The sequence below is a fragment of the Trichoderma gamsii genome (assembly GCF_001481775.2).
Source record: "Trichoderma gamsii strain T6085 chromosome Unknown Scaffold_21.2, whole genome shotgun sequence".
Classification (NCBI taxonomy): domain Eukaryota; kingdom Fungi; phylum Ascomycota; class Sordariomycetes; order Hypocreales; family Hypocreaceae; genus Trichoderma; species Trichoderma gamsii.
This window is the reverse complement of record NW_020171358.1, coordinates 158,330-176,635: the sequence shown is the minus strand read 5'-3', so window position 1 is coordinate 176,635 and position 18,306 is coordinate 158,330. Positions and strand designations below refer to the sequence as shown.

Here is an 18,306-nt window from a genome sequence, read left to right as displayed (position 1 = left end):
AGTGCGTAGCCCTGAGAGCTGTTTAAGCAGAACAACGGGATTTTATAGTCGAGTCCTGATAGTTGCAAGGTCTACGGTCAGAGCTGAAGCACATGCAGCCTTAAGCCTATCACTCTGGTTAGACAAAGACACTAGAAATACGAATGCTTGCAAGCATATATTAAGGAAGCGCCAAAAAGAGAAGTTTCAGTTGGTATGTAGGGCCCTTGTCCATGCCCAGCACGGAAACTCATATCACTGGACGACAATGGTGACGGATGCAATGCAAGGCTGAGATCGATACGGGCAGGGGTGCAAAGCCTGGTCACGGCCAATGTTGAGCAGCAGCAAGTTTGCATTTGCTCAAACACTGAAGCGAGACCGACGTGCACGATGCTAATGCAGCTCCTGCCGTGTGCGCTGAGACACCGGAAGCGATCCAAAGACAGCGAGCCGTTTGCTGGCGACCGCGCATCTCATTCATCGCGGCTCACTCGAGCTCAGGGCGCATCATCGCCGTCGCGACCACGACGCTTCGCTCTTCATAACCTGTGCAAGCGCAAGTGCAGGTGCAATGCGAAGTGTAGCCAGACGCGAAGATGACGACGACGACGACGACCACGATGGTGATTCAGCGCCGGCAGAACAACAGGCAGCATCAAGGGTTCAGCAGGGCGTGATAGAGCCGATGCGAATGGATGCAGTGCACAGCAATGAGCTTCAGATGCGTCCCAACTGACGCGCAGGAAACGGGCGGTGATGCTGCAGCTGGTGAGGCACGGCAAAGAGCAAAGTGAAGAAGAAGAAGAGAGCTCTTCGCGCATCTCTCGCGCAGCTGGTGCATCGTGCGCCCAAGCCCAGGAGCTCGCTCTTGAAGCTAGATAGATGGATAGGAAGGCATGCAAGCTTACCTTGACGATCGGTCATGTGCGTGCTAGAGCCAGACACTGCTGGAGCCAGATCACGGGTTTCTCACGTGTTTTGCGTTGTGATATCGTTTAAGTCGAGCGACAAAACCGCATCAAAGGCCTCAAAAACGCTGAGAAAAAAATGGCATCAAGGAAGAGAGTGTCGCGACGCCTGCAGCTGAGAGTCCTGAGTGACCAAACTGTTATTCTTACAAGGCGTAATGTCTTTGCTCTCCTCAGGACGACCAGATGTCTTGTTGCGAGAGAGGGAAGGAACGAGTCACGGGAGGCGGGTCACGGGCGATAAAAGAGAAGAAGCAGGAGCGATAGAAATCACTACCTGGTAGGCTAAGCCTCATTTAGGCTGCGGATTGCGGCCTGAGGCTGAAACTCAAGAGGCAAGAGAGCGCCAAAAAGAGAGGGGAACGCAGGTACCTGGTACACGCCCGCCCAGGAGCTTGGCCTGGATGCTGCAGGCACTCAAGCTCTTAGCACCCGTTCCCTAGCGGTACCGAGGACTATTAGCGGTGGTGGCCAATCATCACGCGCGGCCTGGCACGCTGGCGCAGCGAATGGGGAGAAGCGCCGGCGCTTTTCTGGCCTGGACTTGCGCTGCACATGGGTGCCGGGAATGGCTGGAGATTGGATGGATGGGCGAAACAGGTTGACAAGGCATTCGGCACATGATGCAGGAGTTCACCGTGCTAGAGCGCTGACCTTCACCTGTATTTTGCTCTGAATACCACCCAAGGTATGTTAGTAGTACGCACAAAATCTCATGGCCCGGCTGATAGGCGCCAGTTGCCCCGAGTACGAGATACGAGTACTCTGTACTTGGAGCAGCGGTGGCCAGTGGGATCAACTTGATAAGCTCGACAAGCAGGCTTTATAGGTACCCAACACACCTTGCTACTAAAGCAAAACAGCAGCCAACAACCGCTAAATCAAGCTGCTCGCCGCCTCTGGTCGCGTTGACCTTTCCGGGCGGGGCATGAGTATCACCTGCCAGGGGGCTGATAAGCCTCGCATCATGCCTAAAGTACTCTATACCTCACCGAGCAGGCTTTATACGTGCCCACGAAGCGAGGGTTGCAAAGATGCAAGGAATACCGGCTGGTACGGAAGGCCCAGGCACAGCAAGCTTGCTTGCACGTATGCTCGGAGGTACTCGGATGTACTCGCTCATGCACCCCAAGCGCCGTGCCAGAGGCCGTGAACTGGCTTGATGGGCAGAGCGAATCACTTGACGGGGAGGTCGGGTGAGACTCCTGTTCATCGGCCCCCAAGCTGACGGCGGTTGATGAGCTGAGAGCGAGCACCTTGATGACGACGACGTCAACAACGGTGATGAAGATGAGGGAAAGGGGATAAGATGAGGTGAATACAACATGTTCACTTCTCGATGCTGGTCTGTAGACTGAGATGCTCAACGTGAAGCATGCTGCCAAAGCTACGCTTCTGGCTCGTGATAATGCTCTCATCATCTATCACATTCTCAAGTCTTGCACCCGCTTCTTCTGGTGAAATGCATTACTATATCGCACATGACTTGAGTAGCCACAGGGATTAAACGCCACATTAATACTAGACGATGCAGTCTGACAAGAACAAGGATTGCAACTCAGCAGATGCAACAGGCCTTTTGTTACGTATCCCGTTTGTACGTTATAGGCTTCTATGCCGAATGCAGGCTGTTAGTGATCATGCGTGTGGTTTAAGTAATCGTTGCCAAGTTACTACCAAGTAACTTCTTGGATAACATGCCTATATGAATGCGGGTATCCCACCATGAAGTAGATGCATGCCATATCCGCGCAGAAAGCCATGATAACCAACGCAGGACGATTTCTTACTTAAGCAATACCAAGCTGAAAAAACTTACTACTGATAGGGACATAATAATTCTAGCTATACCTAGGTATGGCCATGTTGAGAACAACACCAACAGATTGACCTGTCTACGTGTAACTGCCAACGATTTGTATTCGTTCATTATACTTGTGTTGTATAATTTTACTACTGACGCCGATTCTGCAATAGCCATTGCTAGTAGTTCTATCCGATACCTTTACTACTTCTACTGCCTCTGCTGCTGCTGCTGTTACTTATTCCATTTGCATATATGATGTTCGATACTCAATAAATAGTAGAGTGTAAGCAGAGTGGGCTGCACCGCAATAACATCGTGCTGGTTTAAGTTAGCCCATAGAACACCTTCAATTCATGGATATGCCACTTCAAGTCGTGCAATAAATACATGCATATGGAGATATTTCTATATATTTTTGTCTCAACTGTGCACCTCCTTTCGCTTTGCAGTCGCTAATTTCTCTTTTGATACAGCTACCTAGGTATGCAATTGGCTCTTTATAAGCCAGCTGTTGCAGCAGTGTTCCCACTTTTGAGATCAGTAGCGTATCGCCCAAGCTAAAGCTGCAGATAATTAGCATCTGCATCAACTAGATTCACTTTCGCCTTGCTGAGCGTTCTCGCGGTCATATGACACACCAGCTAGTTGCTATGTTCAACTCGTCTCCATTGCCAAAACCTTTCAGGATATTTGTGTCTGGTTAAGCATACAGTCGTATCAAGTTCATGTACTCTTGTACGGATTACTAGTACTTACTAGTAGTGTGTTCTTTCACTGGCTTGCTGTGGAGAATTCAAGGTTCGAGCTACCGTACCATCTGTGGGCACGTGCCGGTAGCTGCATTAGGAAATTCCCTTTTAGCTGCAATTGAGACAAAACCAAGTTTTTGCCTGCGGCAATGCCATGACGGAGACAGAAAACGCTGCGTGAATCAAGGATGGTCACCTCCTCTCTGCATCCCTTGCCTCAGAGAAGAAATTGTCGGCGCGTCTGAGGGTCCTCCGAATTGCAAGCTCTGAACGCCGCAAAACACCACCTCGACCTCGATTTTCCGTCACGCCGCGGACATCGCGCGGCATCGTCGTCATTGACTTTGGCTTCCGAAGCTGCAGCAATTTCCGCCGCAATCTTCAGCAGCCATGGCTCCCCCAACACAGACTTTCAACCTAGACGTTGAGGCCATCTCTGGCATTTGCGGGTAGGTGTCAATGTTGCATAGTACTAATTCAACGCTGACTTTTTCCATCTAGGTCTATATCCATTGCCTGCTGGGGTTAGTGACATCGCCGTCGCGCAACGACCTCTTCAATGCAACAGTAACTGACTGACTTTTATCCAGTCGTCGTATTCTCTCCGCAAATCATACAAAACTTCCAACGAAGCAGCGCCGATGCTCTGTCGATTCAATTCATCATCATTTGGCTCTTGGGAGATGTCTTCAACATTCTCGGGGCGGTTCTGCAGGGAGTTCTCCCTACCATGGTACGCTGCCATCTGCTCGCGTGACCGCTACTTGAAGCTGATTTGTCCGTATTTAGATCATCCTGGCGATATACTACACAATCGCCGACATTGTGCTTCTGGGCCAGCTCTTTTACTACCGTGGATTTACCTGGCGCGACGAGCCGACCCCTCCATCCCCGCCCAAGACAAATGGAAACGGCAACGCTTCTGCGCCGGCAGCTACCTCCGCCAATGTGGACGAGTATACAGCTCTGATTGCCAGAGTAGAAACTCATGGTCACCACAGCCACCATGACCGCCGTGGTCGACGTGGATCAGATTGGTCTGGCTTTTCGCCAGCAGTACCGCACATTCCCGAGCCGCCGACGACCCCGCAACCGCCACCGACAGCCCTGCAAACTACTGTTTGGAATTCTATCGTGATCCTTATGGTGTGCGCAGCTGGCGTTGCAGGATGGTTCCTGGGCGAAAAGGCCTCTGGCGAGAAGTCTCCTTCCAATAGTAGTGATAATTTGGAGTTCAATACCTTGGGTCAGGTCTTTGGATACTTTTGCGCCGCTTTATACATTGCTTCTCGGCTGCCGCAGCTTATTCTCAACTGGAGGCGCAAGACGACGGAAGGCCTTAGCATGCTCTTCTTCTTGTTTGCTTGTCTGGGAAACGCCACCTACGTCTTGTCTATTCTTGCATATGCACCACACTGCGGCGAAGAAGCCTGCACTCCCGAGGAAGCAAGACGACTCTATGGTCGTTACATTCTCGTGAATCTGAGCTGGCTGGCTGGCAGCGCTATGACGCTCCTGTTGGACTTTGGTGTTTTTATCCAGTACTTTTTGTACAAGGCAGAAGATGACATTTCAGACGATGAGAACTGTGGCGATGACAACAGTGCTGTTGATGAGCATTACGATCATAGGCCGCTTCTAGATCGGGGCGATTAAGGACTCGTCTCAAAGTTTGGCTTGATGTGATCAAATTTTGCCTTGATATAAAGTCGCTTCGTTGAGAGAGAGGAAGAAAGGGGCCACTGCCATCCTTCATTGCTGTAATAGCGTCTGGTATAGGTTTTCTTTTTTTCCATTATTTTATTTTATTTTCTTTTTTTCCTCCAACTTTTTGCGGTCTTATTTTTGTCTATCTGCTCTTTTTAGAACTTTGCCAGGAACAGAAAAATTGATGAGTATGGAAACATTCGGGGGCAACATATGGGCGTTGGCAACATCGCGATCAAGGAGGTCAACAGGACAGCCTATTGGGCAGGATTTTGTACAAATACAATGGATTGATATTTCTGGCGAGAATTCAGTAACTTGAGATAAGGATAAAAGAAGAAAGGAAACGAATGCATATCTGAATCTCAAAGCAGGCAAAATGATTGACTAGATATGGTGGAGGGATGGAGCAAGATGGGAAAGTCAAGGCTAGGAAGACGAGGCTTTTTTTTTTCTCTTTAATCTCAACTTTTTGTGGAGGGAGTGAAGAGAAGAACAGACAAAAAAGAGAGAAGACAAAAGTCAAGTACTTGCAGAAGAAAGCAACGGCGTCACAACCAGTGTCGACATCTGGGCGGTCAGACGAAGGCAGCTGACATGAGATTTTGGACCTCTGCCCCAAAGTTTGGCGCTCATCCTTTTCCACACCACTGCCCTCTTCTCTCCATTCCACTCTCCCCTAAATTTCCTCTCCATTGGAACAGCTGTTCTTTGTCGAGTGTCTCGATTGAAATCCATCTTATTTCTGTTTATGGGTCGTCTCTACTTCTCCAGGAGTTTTTGCAGTTTACATGTTCTTCAACAATCTCGCCGTTCGTGCTCATCTCCGACTTCGCTTTTGCTTTATTCGCATGCTAACGTAGAATCAGCATCTTACTAACGGCTCTTCTGAACCAATAATCTATTGCTATCGTCATCGCCAATATGCCTAAGAAGGCAGGCCCTTCCCTCCTCTGCGAGTGGATGGTCGGCACGAGTATTCAATCCGCTCTCGGACCTCCTCCTAAACCGCCAAAGCCCAAGCCCAAACCAAAGAAGCGCGACCTCATCAAGCTTCATGTGGCGACAGACGACGAATCCGGTGAAGATACCCTCACAATCACATATCCTCGATCAGAACGGCTTGGCCAAAGCAAGGAAGCACCGGCTGCAGTGCCAGAGCCTGAGCCTGAACCCGAGTTAGTCGAAGTGGTGAAAAAGGTTCGGTTCGAGAAAGAAGCCGCTTCAGCTACACCTGCAATGCCTAGGAAATCCGCTATGAAGAAGAAGACATTGGTGACCTTTTGTGAAGAAGAAGAGACGTCAGACTCTGGTGGAGATGCTACTTCTACCTCTGCTTCCTCGGGGGAAGCGACTCCAGAGGCTAGTTCTTCAAATGAAAGCTCTGCTGCCGATGCATCTTCTGGTGGAGAAACTTCGTCTGATGAGTCTTCCAAGTCATCTAAAGCGTCGAGGTCTACGAAAACCCCCAAAAGCAGGAAAACAGAAAATCCAGTCCAGAGTTCAGACAGCGAGGCAGACTCTGATCCTCACCCTACATGCAAATGCAAAGAGTGTACCACAGAGAGGAAGAAGCGAGAGCAAGAATCTGTCTGCGAGAAGAAGAAGTGCAAGAAAAAAACAAAATCTGAAACCGAGTCAGAATCCGAGATATCAGCAACTGAAGCGGAATCCTCCGCCGACGAGAAGCCTCCGCCATCGAAAAAGGCAAAGGAAAACAAGAAAGGAAAGCAGAAGGCTGAAGTGTCTGATACTGAAGGCGAGACCTCGGAATCAGCAAAAGAGGCATCAGAGTCTGAGGAAGCGTCAAGAAAGCCACAGGGGAAGAATAAGAATAAGAATGAAAAGGGCGAGAAGAAGGCAGAATCTTCCAAAAAAGAGGGAGAAGATAAAACTGAAGGAGCCAAAAAAGATACAGAGAAAGAAAGAGAAGCAGAGGCTAAATTTGACGCAGGCAAGGGCAAGGAGAAGGAGAACGACGATTCAAAGAAGCCTACAGCTGAGGCCGCATCGCTACCTTACGAAGTGAAATACTCAGACGGCCATCCTTATTCACACGCCCGCCCGCCCAATCTTATTGCTCCGGTTCGTGCCGAAGTTATGCATACCGAGCGTGTTGTCGAAACGAGAGATGACCCTTTACCAAACGCATACTACGATGCCCTCCATAACGTAGTTCGGGTATATCACGGCTCAGTATATGGACAAAATGGGCACCGCATGTTTGCAAGCCGAGAGGGTACATCCGGATACCCGCATCACCATGACATGTCACATCAAACACAGAACCCGTATTACTCCAACTACAACAATGTAATGCCGTTTGGACCGCCGCCACCTCCGCCGCCACCTCAGCAACAGTTGCCTCATCATGGATACGAGCATGTGCCGATTACTCAAGGTATGTCGATGCCGAGCTGGAATGCCATGGTACCGCCCCCTGGATACCCGCCGTACAACTACTACGGAGGACCAATGCCGCCCCCTTGGTACGAACAACAATTCAATAAGCAAGCTAGAGGTGCGCTTGACGTGAATGGTACTTCAGATAGCAAGGGAGGCAAAAGTAAATCACAAGAGCCAGATAATAATGTCATGCCAGAGGCAACAAAAGTAAGTATAATTCCACTCTGTCATGCTCGTCGAAAACACTGACCTTGTGAAGCCGAATCCATACTACACGAAGAGAGTGTCGCCATTCATCAACATGGGTAGCAACCAACCAGCTTCTAATGGTAAGCCACCATCGAATTCTGGAAATTCGAACAATGGTGGTAAAGGTGATACTCCTAATTGGGACACCTCATCTCGGAGAAGCGTTGGAGCATGGGCGAACAGTAGTAATAACGATGGCGGTGCATGGGGCGATGCTGCTCCCGCTGATACGAACAACAACAACAATAATACGGGAGGTGGTGATCACTGGGGTACCGGGGGTGGCAGCGGAGGAGACGCATGGAATACAACAAGCAATAATGATCAGTGGAATAACAACACAGGAGGCGATCAATGGGGAGGGGGTAATAGTAACGGGGCATGGAATGGGTCTGGAAATGACCAAAATACTCAGAGTGCTTGGAATACTGGCGATAACAATGCGAATACAGGTGGCGGTACCTGGGGTGACAGCACCGCAAACGACCAACAGCAAACGAACGATAACAGCGGCAACTGGGGTACCCGAAATCAAGGGCAGTCAAGTCCTGCAGCAGGAGGAAATGAAACAACCTCTGCCATGATCGATAACAATGTTGCCCCCGTCGTGGTGACGACAGCTCCATTGGAGGAACAGTCCAAGATGCCGGGTAGCTGGTGCTCGGAGCATGACGGGCAAGCGGCGTTTGCGAATCCACCTCGACAGGAGTATCAGCCTCCGTCGGCGGTGCCGGAATGGGGAGATCCGAGTTTGGCAGCGAGTACGGGTGGACAAGTGAATTGGTGAGGCGAAGAAAGGGAGTTGTCATGGTGTATCTGGAGGCTGGACTTTTACCACTTGGAAGATGTGAGATGAAGAATTTCAAATAGGTCTGCCATTGAAGTTAGGCATTTGGAAGAGAGTGAAAGGCGTCAGTTAAACCGTCTATCTGCAACAGTATTCTATTCAATGATCTCCTGCGAGACTTTTGTTCTTTGTACTTTATTAGCTAGAGCCAGAAACATATAATTATAGACCAGAGAGGCGAATTGAATTGTCCTTATCCGGCAGTTTTAATTCCTCTCAAGTTCTACGTTTCACGTCGATAAATACATTATTTAACTCCTTTTATTATTGATTAATGATGCCTTGATATGAGCTTAGGTAGAGTTTGATAAAGAAGGCCACAGCAGCTGTGAGCTGTGCTCCGAGAAATGTTGTTTCGCCGTTCCTTCTACCTACAAGTACCATACATTCCTCATCACATGATCACCACGAGCAAGTTGCTATTCCACCTCAGGTACATTCCTCATTCAAAATTCTCGTCATGTTTTTGCCACAGTGCATTATCTGTCTAACGTTAACCTGTCCATCCAAGGACAGAATCCACCGGCTTTATTCCCATCTAACGCCTTACGCCCAGCTTTAAGCAGTTTATCAACGAGGTCGGTGCCGTGAACCATCCCAAAATCAGCAAATCAAAACGTTAACAAGCAAAAAGCCGTCATATCCTCAAGAAAGTGGCCAACGATGCTTTCAGCACTTCCATTCCTCCAACCGCTTATACATCCACCCGCTTGTGTGCTTCAACGACGTCTTCCTCTGACTCATTCCAGGCGCATATCCTTGGCCATAATACACCTTGTCGTCCATCTTGCACAGATCCTCCACGAAATTCCACTGCATGCACTTGGTCCAGCCCTGGCACGCTGCCTCACACGCCTCTACCGACTCCCACGCCTTGCTCCAGAGCGCCTCGTCGTATTTGCCGTTGTCGGGCCCTGGTTTTGCGGCCCACTCTCGGTTGCCTGAAGCGACCTCGTATACGCCGGAATAGTTGTCCCACCACTCGGCGTGCTCCTTGATGTTGGGCAGGATCATCTCGTTGAAGAAATCGCGATGCAGAAGCGGTCCCTTGCTCCAGTCCCAGCGCTGCTCCACCTCGTAGTAGCGGGCGATATCGCGGTTGTGCACCTTGTGCCACGACAGCAGCGGGCTGCACCAGTTGGCGCTGGCAAAGGCAAAGGCCCAATGGACCACGGGGTTGAAGCCAAAGGTGAACTTGCCGTCGCCGCCGTTCTCGCCAAACTTGACGCCGTGCTTCCGCAGCGCGTGGGCGAGCACCTGATCACCGCAGCAGTGGTCGGCCGTGTACTGGTAATACTCCTCCGTCAGGCCCCCGTTTTCGTTACCCTGCTTTCCAAAGGACTGCTCCCATGCGCCCCTGGACAGCGCAAAGCCCGCTCCACCGTGGGCAAAGATGACGTCTGACTTGGCCGCATAGCTACCCAGATAGTGAGGCTCCTTCCAGTCGAATTTGGCCAGATAGCCCAGGACTCCTGGCAGGAAGAGGTATGCGTCGTCTTCCATGTAGATGTACCACTTGGCTTTGGGCCAGTTGTCGCCGGCATGCTGGACGAGCGGTATAAACTTGTACTTGTCGATGATCCAGCCTCCCACGGGGCCCCATTCATCGCCATTGACTCCTGCGGCCTCGACATAGTAGTTGTTGGCCATGTATTCGGGCTGCTGGCGGTACACGTCAAAATCAGGCTGAGCCTTGGCCGTGGAAGACATGTTTGCTAGCACGTCAACGATGTTGAAGGCACCAATGCGCTCGGGCAAGTCAGAGTAGATGACGGTGCTGTCCATGGGGATGCGGTCTTGATCGAGGGTAGTCGTAAGATGCACCAGCATGCGCTTCCACACGGTTGTGCCGCCAGTTTTGACAATCAGCAGGACGTCGTCCGTTGAGAGACCATTGTACGAAATGGCCTTGGCAGCTGTTTTGTCTTTGGCAGGGCCCTTGTTGCTGCTGGTTGGGGCAACATATTCCACCTTTTCTGCGGGTGCCTCTGTCTCTGCCTTTTCCACTGTTGTGCTTAGGTCAACCACCCTCTGCGCACTATCTGCAAGTTCCACTTCTTCAACTACGATGCCCTTCTGTTTCGCAGCGTACGGAGTGTGTCCATAGTTCTCTAGCGAGGGATCGATGAGGCAGTAAAACAGAAAAAAACATGCGGCAATGATGACTGCCGGTATCAACCGGTTATTTTGGTATGTTACCAACATTGTGTCCTAAGAAAACAGTACAGCTTTGGCTCATTCACGCATTCGCCGCCGCCAGCCGATCACAACTCAATTTCAGAAAATAAGCTGGGTTCGAGCGGTGGAAACAAGGTTGAAAATAAAGAAAAGAGAGTGAAGGATAAAGGGCCAGTGAGAGAGAAAGGAGAGCTCAAGGCGGTTGTCGATCTCTTTTCGGAGTGACAGGCCCGGGCCGGATCGTCAACCACTCTGCTGTTAGTCCACACTTACAGTATAGTACTCTGTATAAGTACTCGGGAATCTCGCATGTGCGAGAAAGTGCTTCGGCTGAGCAAGGTCCGTCACAGTCGCACAGGCTAACAAGGAATGCTAATTTGGCCCGTCTCCACGCCGTCATTGTCTGCAACGATACGAGGCAAAGGCAAAGGCAAACCCCTTTGGCGTGCATGACTCCCATCACGCCAAGCAGATTCCGTCTCTTGATACTCGAGCGGAAGAGAGCCAATGCCTGTCAGCCTCATGGATAGCCCCTAGGATGGCTCCTTAAGCAGATTGCCAATTCGGGTAACTGCCGACTCCGGGCATGCTCAGCCCCCTGACTAAAGTTGAATCAACACCAAAGTGGCGCCGGCGTCACAAGTTCGCCGCTGCCGACTTTACTTGCGTTCTACGGCGGCGGACGAAGATGCCGCCTGTTCTCTTTCTTATTGCAGAGGCGTTTTGATTTCTGTTTAGTCAAGTTTTCTGTTTAGTCATGTGATTATATATCTCGATTATCGAGTTGCCTATAAAGGGGGAATGAGGACAATTTGGTGATTTAAGCTGCTTACCAGGTTAACGTTACGACTAATAAAGACACTACGGAAAATGTTTGTGTCCCACAACATAGCTTCTAGCACGCTTCTTGGAGGTGGTCCATTCGGGAGATGGGCAGGGGTCTCACGGGATTCCCTAGCGACACCCAGCCGCTTGGGCTTCTCGTGTTGATTTTTTTCTCCGAGCACTTTTTTTTCCTGGAGGATCTCTCACAATGTGGACTCAGCCCGTGTTCTGCCTGTCTGACTCAAATGGGCTCGGCTCGCATAAGGTTGAAAATTTGCATGGCGGAGCTTAAGAGTTGACACTGTTTAGGGGCAAACTAGACCAACTGCAGCATTGTCCGATTGATCGAGATACGAAGGCCAGTATCACCAGCGCCAACACGGAGTATCTGAAACAACCTTGTATCTGCTGTCAGATCATGTCCACTGAGCGCCTATGTAGTCCGCGAGATGCGCAAAATCCTGTTCGAACTCTGCTCAGCTGCCTCATTTGGTACTATTCTGAACGAAAAAGATAGTTCGTATTAGTATCATGTTGCCCGCAAACAACTACTACTAATACCTTGGGCTGTTATTCAAGGCAAGTAAGACGCCGAAGCTGAGGCCAAGCGCACAGGGGTCAGAATCCCTCGTCGTCTAAAAGAAGCAATGGCCGGGAAGCGCAACTTACACCAATTACCGGCAGACGTTTTTTTCTTTCGCTGTCGACCCCCAAAATCCCTCGGAATTAATCCTGGAAGCGCCCCATTGCCTTAAGCCAAAGACAGCCCTAGTATGCTTGTCGCCAAGAGAAGGTCAAGACGCTACTCGTGAAATTATACGGAGGTGCGGAAGCAGCGCCCCCCAGACTAAGAAGAATCTGGCCATGTGAATGGAAAATGCAGACGAGAAAAATGCACAATAGAGAAGAAGACGAAGAAAAACCTAGCTAGGCTGACGGGTAGGGGAGTTGTAGCCTCAGCTGGGTGTATCCCGTATTGAGAAGCTAACGCAACCTCGGCCTTATTACCAGCGAAGTAAGCAGGTTTTCGTCTTCTTCTTCGGAATACATAGGTAGTTGTTACTCCTTGGAGTATGTCAGTTGCTGGCTTCGACTAATCATCATCACCGTTGTTAGCACGCGAGAGCTTGGGTGGTATGTTACGTCGATAGGCTGTCCAGCGCCCAACTCGTTGTCTAATTTGACCTTGGTTGCCTGCGACTTGTCATCGTCACAGCATAAGAAAGCAGCGTCTATTGTCGACGGAGCTCCTTTCACCCCCTCCTTTCGTTTAACTCTCTTCTCTTCCTTTTCTTTTTCTACCTTGTCGTTTCAGACTAGAAAAGTGCATTTTGAAGTTTTCTTCAGCCACTCGTTTATCCTACGCTTGTCTTTCGCTTAGACGCTCTTTTCCACTCAGCTTAGGCTATCCCAGCCTTTAGCTCTCTCGAAACTCGCCCATCATGATGGACTCTTACCTGGAAGGGTCTGGTCCCCAAGTCGTGACCAAGGGACGCCATACAACGCCGCTTCGCATGCTGATGAACGTTATCGGCTGCTTGATTAGCATCCCTGCCTACTGGTCCATCACCGTGCACTGTCACTATCCTGTTACTCTGGATCTCGTCTTCACAATCCTCCTCACGGAGCTGAACCGGCTTGTGAACGAAGGTCGCAGGATTCAGTTTTACGATGAAGAGTCTCCTGAGCCCCTTCTTCCTCCACGAGACGAAAAGTACCTTCTTACTCCACAAGACGAGGGCTACAGCTCTTACACCTCGACTCCTTACAATGAGAAGAATCTGAGCTTTATGGAGTCGCAAATTGTACCCCAGTCAAGGTTGGACAGTATGGCTGCTGTTGTGGGATGGCGTGAGGACCCTGCTCTGTTTACCAGGGCGTTGGAGAGTTACAAAAATGCCAAGCACTGCACCTTTATGCTAATTGGCATTGACGGAGATGACGTGGCGGATCGTGATATGGTTGACGTCTTTAACATTGTAAGTGTTTAAGCGTAAAGCATATATATGTTGATGGATATAAAAGGAGATTAAAGTCAACTAACAAGACTGAAACAGGTATTTCCCACTCAGTCCAAAGTGATCCACGTCCCCCAGCCGTTGGGCGAGGTGGCAGAGCAGTTCCTCGCCAAGCACATTGCCATCTGCAAGCAAAATGGCCAACCCATCAACATGGAGGAGTGCTATGATATTGCAATGAGACACTGCTTCCAGCTTGCCCGGACCATTATCGAGCAGGAGGGCATCAACCTCAGCAACGTGCGCCACATTTGCCTCCGCCAAAGGCACATGCACAAGAAGGGCATCATGTTCACCACTTTTGTCTTTGCGTTGGTTATTGCAGATGTCTTGGGCATTGAGTTCCTGTGGTCGTCGGACTCGGATACTCTGGTGCTGCCCAACTCGATCCACAAGACGGTTGATGCTATTGCTCAAGATCCAACTATTGGAGGCGCCAGCTCTGGTCTGATTGTCCACAACGGACACGAGACTGCCGTGACTAACCTAGCCGCCACGGTCTACTGGGGCGAGCTGTATCTGACGCGCTCCTCACCCGCCTTTACTGCAACGAGTGATTGTCAAAGCGGTCCTAGTACCGTGTTCCGTCTGGCTGCGCTGCCGGCCATCTTGATCCCCTGGTACCTCCAAACCCTCCTCGGCAAACGCATGATTATCAACGAAGACCGCCATCTCACCACCAATCTACTCAAACGCGGCTGGGGCGTCGTATTCGCTTCAGACGTCCTCGCGGCCACGGACACTCCGACGACACTCGCTCGCTGGCTCAAGCAACAGGTCCGCTGGGCGCGTGCCACGCACATCGAATCGCTCCTCCAACCCAAAGTCTACCTCATCACGCACCCTCTGCTCTTCTACAGCATGAGCAAGCGCGAGCTCGGCCCGCTCATCGCCCTCATCGCCACGATGTGGTACTTCTTCACGGGCGAGCAGCTCATCATCGTCTTCATCGCCGACCTGTTTGTGCGCGTGGTGGCCAGCGCCCTGTACAACCTTCTGCGCAACCCTCATCGCCTGGAGCGCGCGTCTCTCAAGTGGATCATCCCGGGCATGTTCTTCTACCACATCCCGCTGCCAGGCGTGCACGCCTGGAGCCTGTTTACGCTGACGGCGGACGGCTGGGGCACCAGCATGCGCAACAACAGCGAGATGGCCAAGAAGGACAGCGTGAGGCAGGCCTGGTGGGAGACTGGCTTTTTCGTGGGCTGGATGGCCGTCGTTGCAGGGTGTGTGGCGAGATGGCTGGCGACGTATCATGAGTTGTCGAGCGGGGGGCTGTTGTTGGCCATGGTGGTGAGCTCTGGGGCGGCGGCGGTGGTGGCGTGGAGATTTACTATTTACCAGATGTCATGAGTGATACGTTTGATTTACAGCCTGATTTTGAATATAATAACATATATAGAAGCACGACTAGGACATAGACATGGATAGACGGAGGGATATCAAAATGGCAATCTCTATGATTGTAGGGCTAATGAAATAATTTTTATGTAATTTAGATGTATTCTATCAATATTCTACAATATTATCTTCTCGAAAGACATGTGTTTTCCTCTTAACATATGGATTCTGTTAGCATAGGTAGTTTTTGGCGTTTTGTTGGTGGCGTGTTTAAGTGGCGCTTGTTTTAATTGAAACGCGAAGCTACGTCAAAAGACGCGTTAAGTTGTCAACCCGCGAATGAAAGTACGGAGGTGCTCCGTAGCGAATATTAGAGGGAGAAATTAGACATTTATTTCTCTGAAAGCAGAAAGAGAGAAATTGCTCTTTTTACAACTGTTGCCCTTTAATTGAATTCACTCCCTCTCATACTGGAACAAACAGCCCCACTTCCCCACCTAACAGTTCATCTCCGTCCATCTCAATTCACTAAAAAAACAGCAACCAAGAAACATTCATCACTCAAATATAACAAAGCAATTTAAAGAAATTGAAAATGCCTCCCGTCCCCTCCCCCGAAGTCCGCGCCACCATCGCCGAGAAGCTCAGCGCCCTCAGCCTCGCCGTGGAGACGAGCCCCGGCTTCGACCGCTCCTCGCCCCAGGCCAGCGGCGGGCTCTTTTACATCTGGGACTTTGTCAAGCGTACTGAATACATGCTTTCCGAGGTGGAAGGGATTCGGACGCCGGGATATGAGTTTCAGCATGCGGGGCAGATTAAGATCAGTAAGTTCTCTCTCTCTCTATATATATACACATATATGTATATATAATATGAGTATGAGGGATGATGTATAAAGAGAGGAGAGGCTAACACGACACAGCAAAACGCGGTGAAGCAGCCGCGCAGGAACTCTTCAACGACGTCTTTACGCGCTCTATGACGATTGACCAGCTTATTAGTGGTCCGCCTATGATGCGTAATATGATGGGCATGGGAGGGAATATTCCGCCTGAGGCTGCGGCGGCGAGTAAGGCTGTTTTGGAGGCGTTTCCTGAGAATTAGAGATTTGAAAATTTTATGCGATGGTTTTGGATGCGAGATGGGAAAAAAGAGGATTTTGTTGAAATGAATGGAAAATAATGGAAAGGGATGGGAATATGCAATGACATGGTAATAATGATCAAGATACCATATTTTATAAGGAAGTAGAAACATATACAGATACGTAAAAAGATGACTTATACTTTGATAGACAGAAGATATCCATCTGACGCTACAAACACATCTCAACGCAACGCGAAGATCAAAGAAAGTGTTGAAATGTGCGAGAAATGGAGGCTTAATTTGCCCTCACAGTACTATGCTAAAGAATAGTATCTATATAATGTCTCCCACGTACGTCATGCCCAACCAATTCCCTCCATTGACAAAGCGCCGATATGCTCAAGTATTCCAAAAATGAAGGAAAGAGTGATAAGAAAAAAAGAGATGACCAAATATTGTCCATGACCAGAGATAAAACGCCCATGGTATCGTTATAATGCATATATGCCAATCTCGCCGCTCCGAAAGAGCCAAAGCAAAAGAATAAAAAGAAAAAAGCCGCGTAGAAATTTCCGCTACGAGTCCGTTATGAGTTCCAGTTCAAGTTCCGTTAGACGTTTCCAGTATGAGATAAACACTGTTGAGTAATGAAAAGAGGGGGAGGCAAAGCATTTCGCAGGGCACATCTGTGAAAAGATGGCTCTGGCAATGCATGCTTTTCTTTGCCATCGCCATTATAGGCCCCAGCGACCTTTTGACTTGCTCTTGGCCAGCCGTCGTCCAATATTGCCAAAGCACAGACAGGTGCAGAACAAGACGCTCACCATCCAGATGCTCCCTTCAATGGTCTCCTGGCTGGCAATGCTATTCAGCGCCGTCGCCAGATCCGCGTCAGATGCCATGGGCGGGATGCCGTTGCTGCTCATGTTTTGCGCAGCGGGCGCGGGAATCATGTCCGGATTGACGCCCCAAACGAGGATAGACCCGGCGAGGCCTACGCCCGCAGACAGAATCAAGGCAGAGATGGATCGGTCGATGAGCCACCAGAGCACGAAGCTGGCCAGAGCCACGGCCACTGAGAGCTGCATGCTGGAGCTCCAGGCAAGGCGACGCTGCACCACAATCACATGTTAGTACGTCATACGACTCCACAACGGATGGCACTGTTGAGACTCACCACTGCAAACGCGACGCCAACAAAGACGCCCACTGCTCGCATCACCAGCGCCCAGTCCGTCTCTGACGCAGTTGCTTTGGGGGTATCTGACAGGGGTTCCACGGGCTCTACCACGACTTGCTCGTCCTCGGCCCCAAAGAGGCCGTCCCACAGGCCGTCAAACCACGGCTGCAGCGCGCCCAGCGCAATACCCGTCAGCCCAAAGCCCCACAGCGCAAGATATGATCCGTTGTATCGCGGGACGATGCTGCTGGCCTCGGTCAGCTGGAGTAGCTGCGACTCCTGGTGCAGGTGCGTGACCAGCACCCCGTATCCAGCTCCGAGCACAAACAGCACCGCGGCACGCGACGCCAGTGAAACGGCAGCACTGGCAGGCGTCACAGGCTGCTTCACGGGAGTCGCCTCGGCGGGCTTGTATGACATGCGTCGGCGCGGGAGGTTGGATCGATCGCGCATTAGCTCGTAGGTGGCCTGGCTGATGCTTTCTCGTCGCTTGACCGGCGTCTCCGCTCCCGTCCCCCACGGCGTGTGCAGCTCTTCACCGTCTTGAACGCCATTGAAGACGTCGTCTTGGTCTTCGCAATCGTATATGCCCGCCAATGTCGAGGAATTGAGGTTTGCGGTGGACTGTGACTGGGTGAGGGCGGGCGGAGAGTCAGGCGGCGAGGGACGCGAGCCGAGGAGGCCAGAGTTGATCAGGTCGCGGCGGAAGCGGGCGAGCTGGATCTCTTCTTCTCGGCGCTGCTCTTCGCTGTCGCTCTCGTCGTCCTGAGGCGGTGTGAGGCTCTGGGGCGGCGTGGAGCACTTGAGGTCGAAGGCAAAGGGCCGGCGAGGGATGGGTCGAAGCAAGGGAGGGCCGTCGCGAGAAGCGTCTGTGGTATCCATGGCGGTAGTGGTGGTAGTGTTTGATGTTATTGCGAGAAAATGCTAGAGTCAAGAGAGAGAGAGAGAGAGAAGAGCTTGTTG

At 50.7% G+C, this 18,306-nt stretch overlaps 6 protein-coding genes across 6 annotated transcripts; 4 read left to right on the top strand and 2 right to left on the bottom strand.

Annotated features, from left to right (window-relative positions):
• Positions 1-3,896: 3,896 nt before the first annotated feature.
• Positions 3,897-5,162, top strand: TGAM01_v206266 (hypothetical protein; the record flags this gene model as incomplete). The annotated part of the gene is made up of 4 exons (XM_018808819.1): positions 3,897-3,955; positions 4,008-4,030; positions 4,097-4,239; positions 4,296-5,162. The coding sequence occupies 4 exons, from the start codon at positions 3,897-3,899 to the stop codon at positions 5,160-5,162; spliced, it is 1,092 nt and encodes a 363-aa protein (XP_018657918.1).
• Positions 5,163-7,616: 2,454 nt separating this feature from the next.
• Positions 7,617-8,655, top strand: TGAM01_v206265 (hypothetical protein; the record flags this gene model as incomplete). The annotated part of the gene is made up of 2 exons (XM_018808820.2): positions 7,617-7,826; positions 7,879-8,655. 2 exons carry the CDS (start codon positions 7,617-7,619, stop codon positions 8,653-8,655), a joined length of 987 nt encoding a protein of 328 aa, XP_018657919.2.
• Positions 8,656-9,384: 729 nt separating this feature from the next.
• TGAM01_v206264 (hypothetical protein) lies at positions 9,385-10,920 on the bottom strand (the record flags this gene model as incomplete). Its single annotated transcript, XM_018808821.1, has 1 exon — positions 9,385-10,920. One exon carries the CDS (start codon positions 10,918-10,920, stop codon positions 9,385-9,387), a length of 1,536 nt encoding a protein of 511 aa, XP_018657920.1.
• Positions 10,921-13,160: 2,240 nt separating this feature from the next.
• On the top strand, positions 13,161-15,089 carry TGAM01_v206263 (hypothetical protein; the record flags this gene model as incomplete). The annotated part of the gene is made up of 2 exons (XM_018808822.1): positions 13,161-13,697; positions 13,776-15,089. 2 exons carry the CDS (start codon positions 13,161-13,163, stop codon positions 15,087-15,089), a joined length of 1,851 nt encoding a protein of 616 aa, XP_018657921.1.
• A 583-nt stretch (positions 15,090-15,672) lies between these two features.
• On the top strand, positions 15,673-16,181 carry TGAM01_v206262 (hypothetical protein; the record flags this gene model as incomplete). The annotated part of the gene is made up of 2 exons (XM_024549835.1): positions 15,673-15,843; positions 16,071-16,181. The coding sequence occupies 2 exons, from the start codon at positions 15,673-15,675 to the stop codon at positions 16,179-16,181; spliced, it is 282 nt and encodes a 93-aa protein (XP_024405399.1).
• A 716-nt stretch (positions 16,182-16,897) lies between these two features.
• TGAM01_v206261 (hypothetical protein) lies at positions 16,898-18,225 on the bottom strand (the record flags this gene model as incomplete). Its single annotated transcript, XM_018808824.1, has 2 exons — positions 16,898-17,275; positions 17,341-18,225. The coding sequence occupies 2 exons, from the start codon at positions 18,223-18,225 to the stop codon at positions 16,898-16,900; spliced, it is 1,263 nt and encodes a 420-aa protein (XP_018657923.1).
• Between the last annotated feature and the right edge of the window lie 81 nt (positions 18,226-18,306).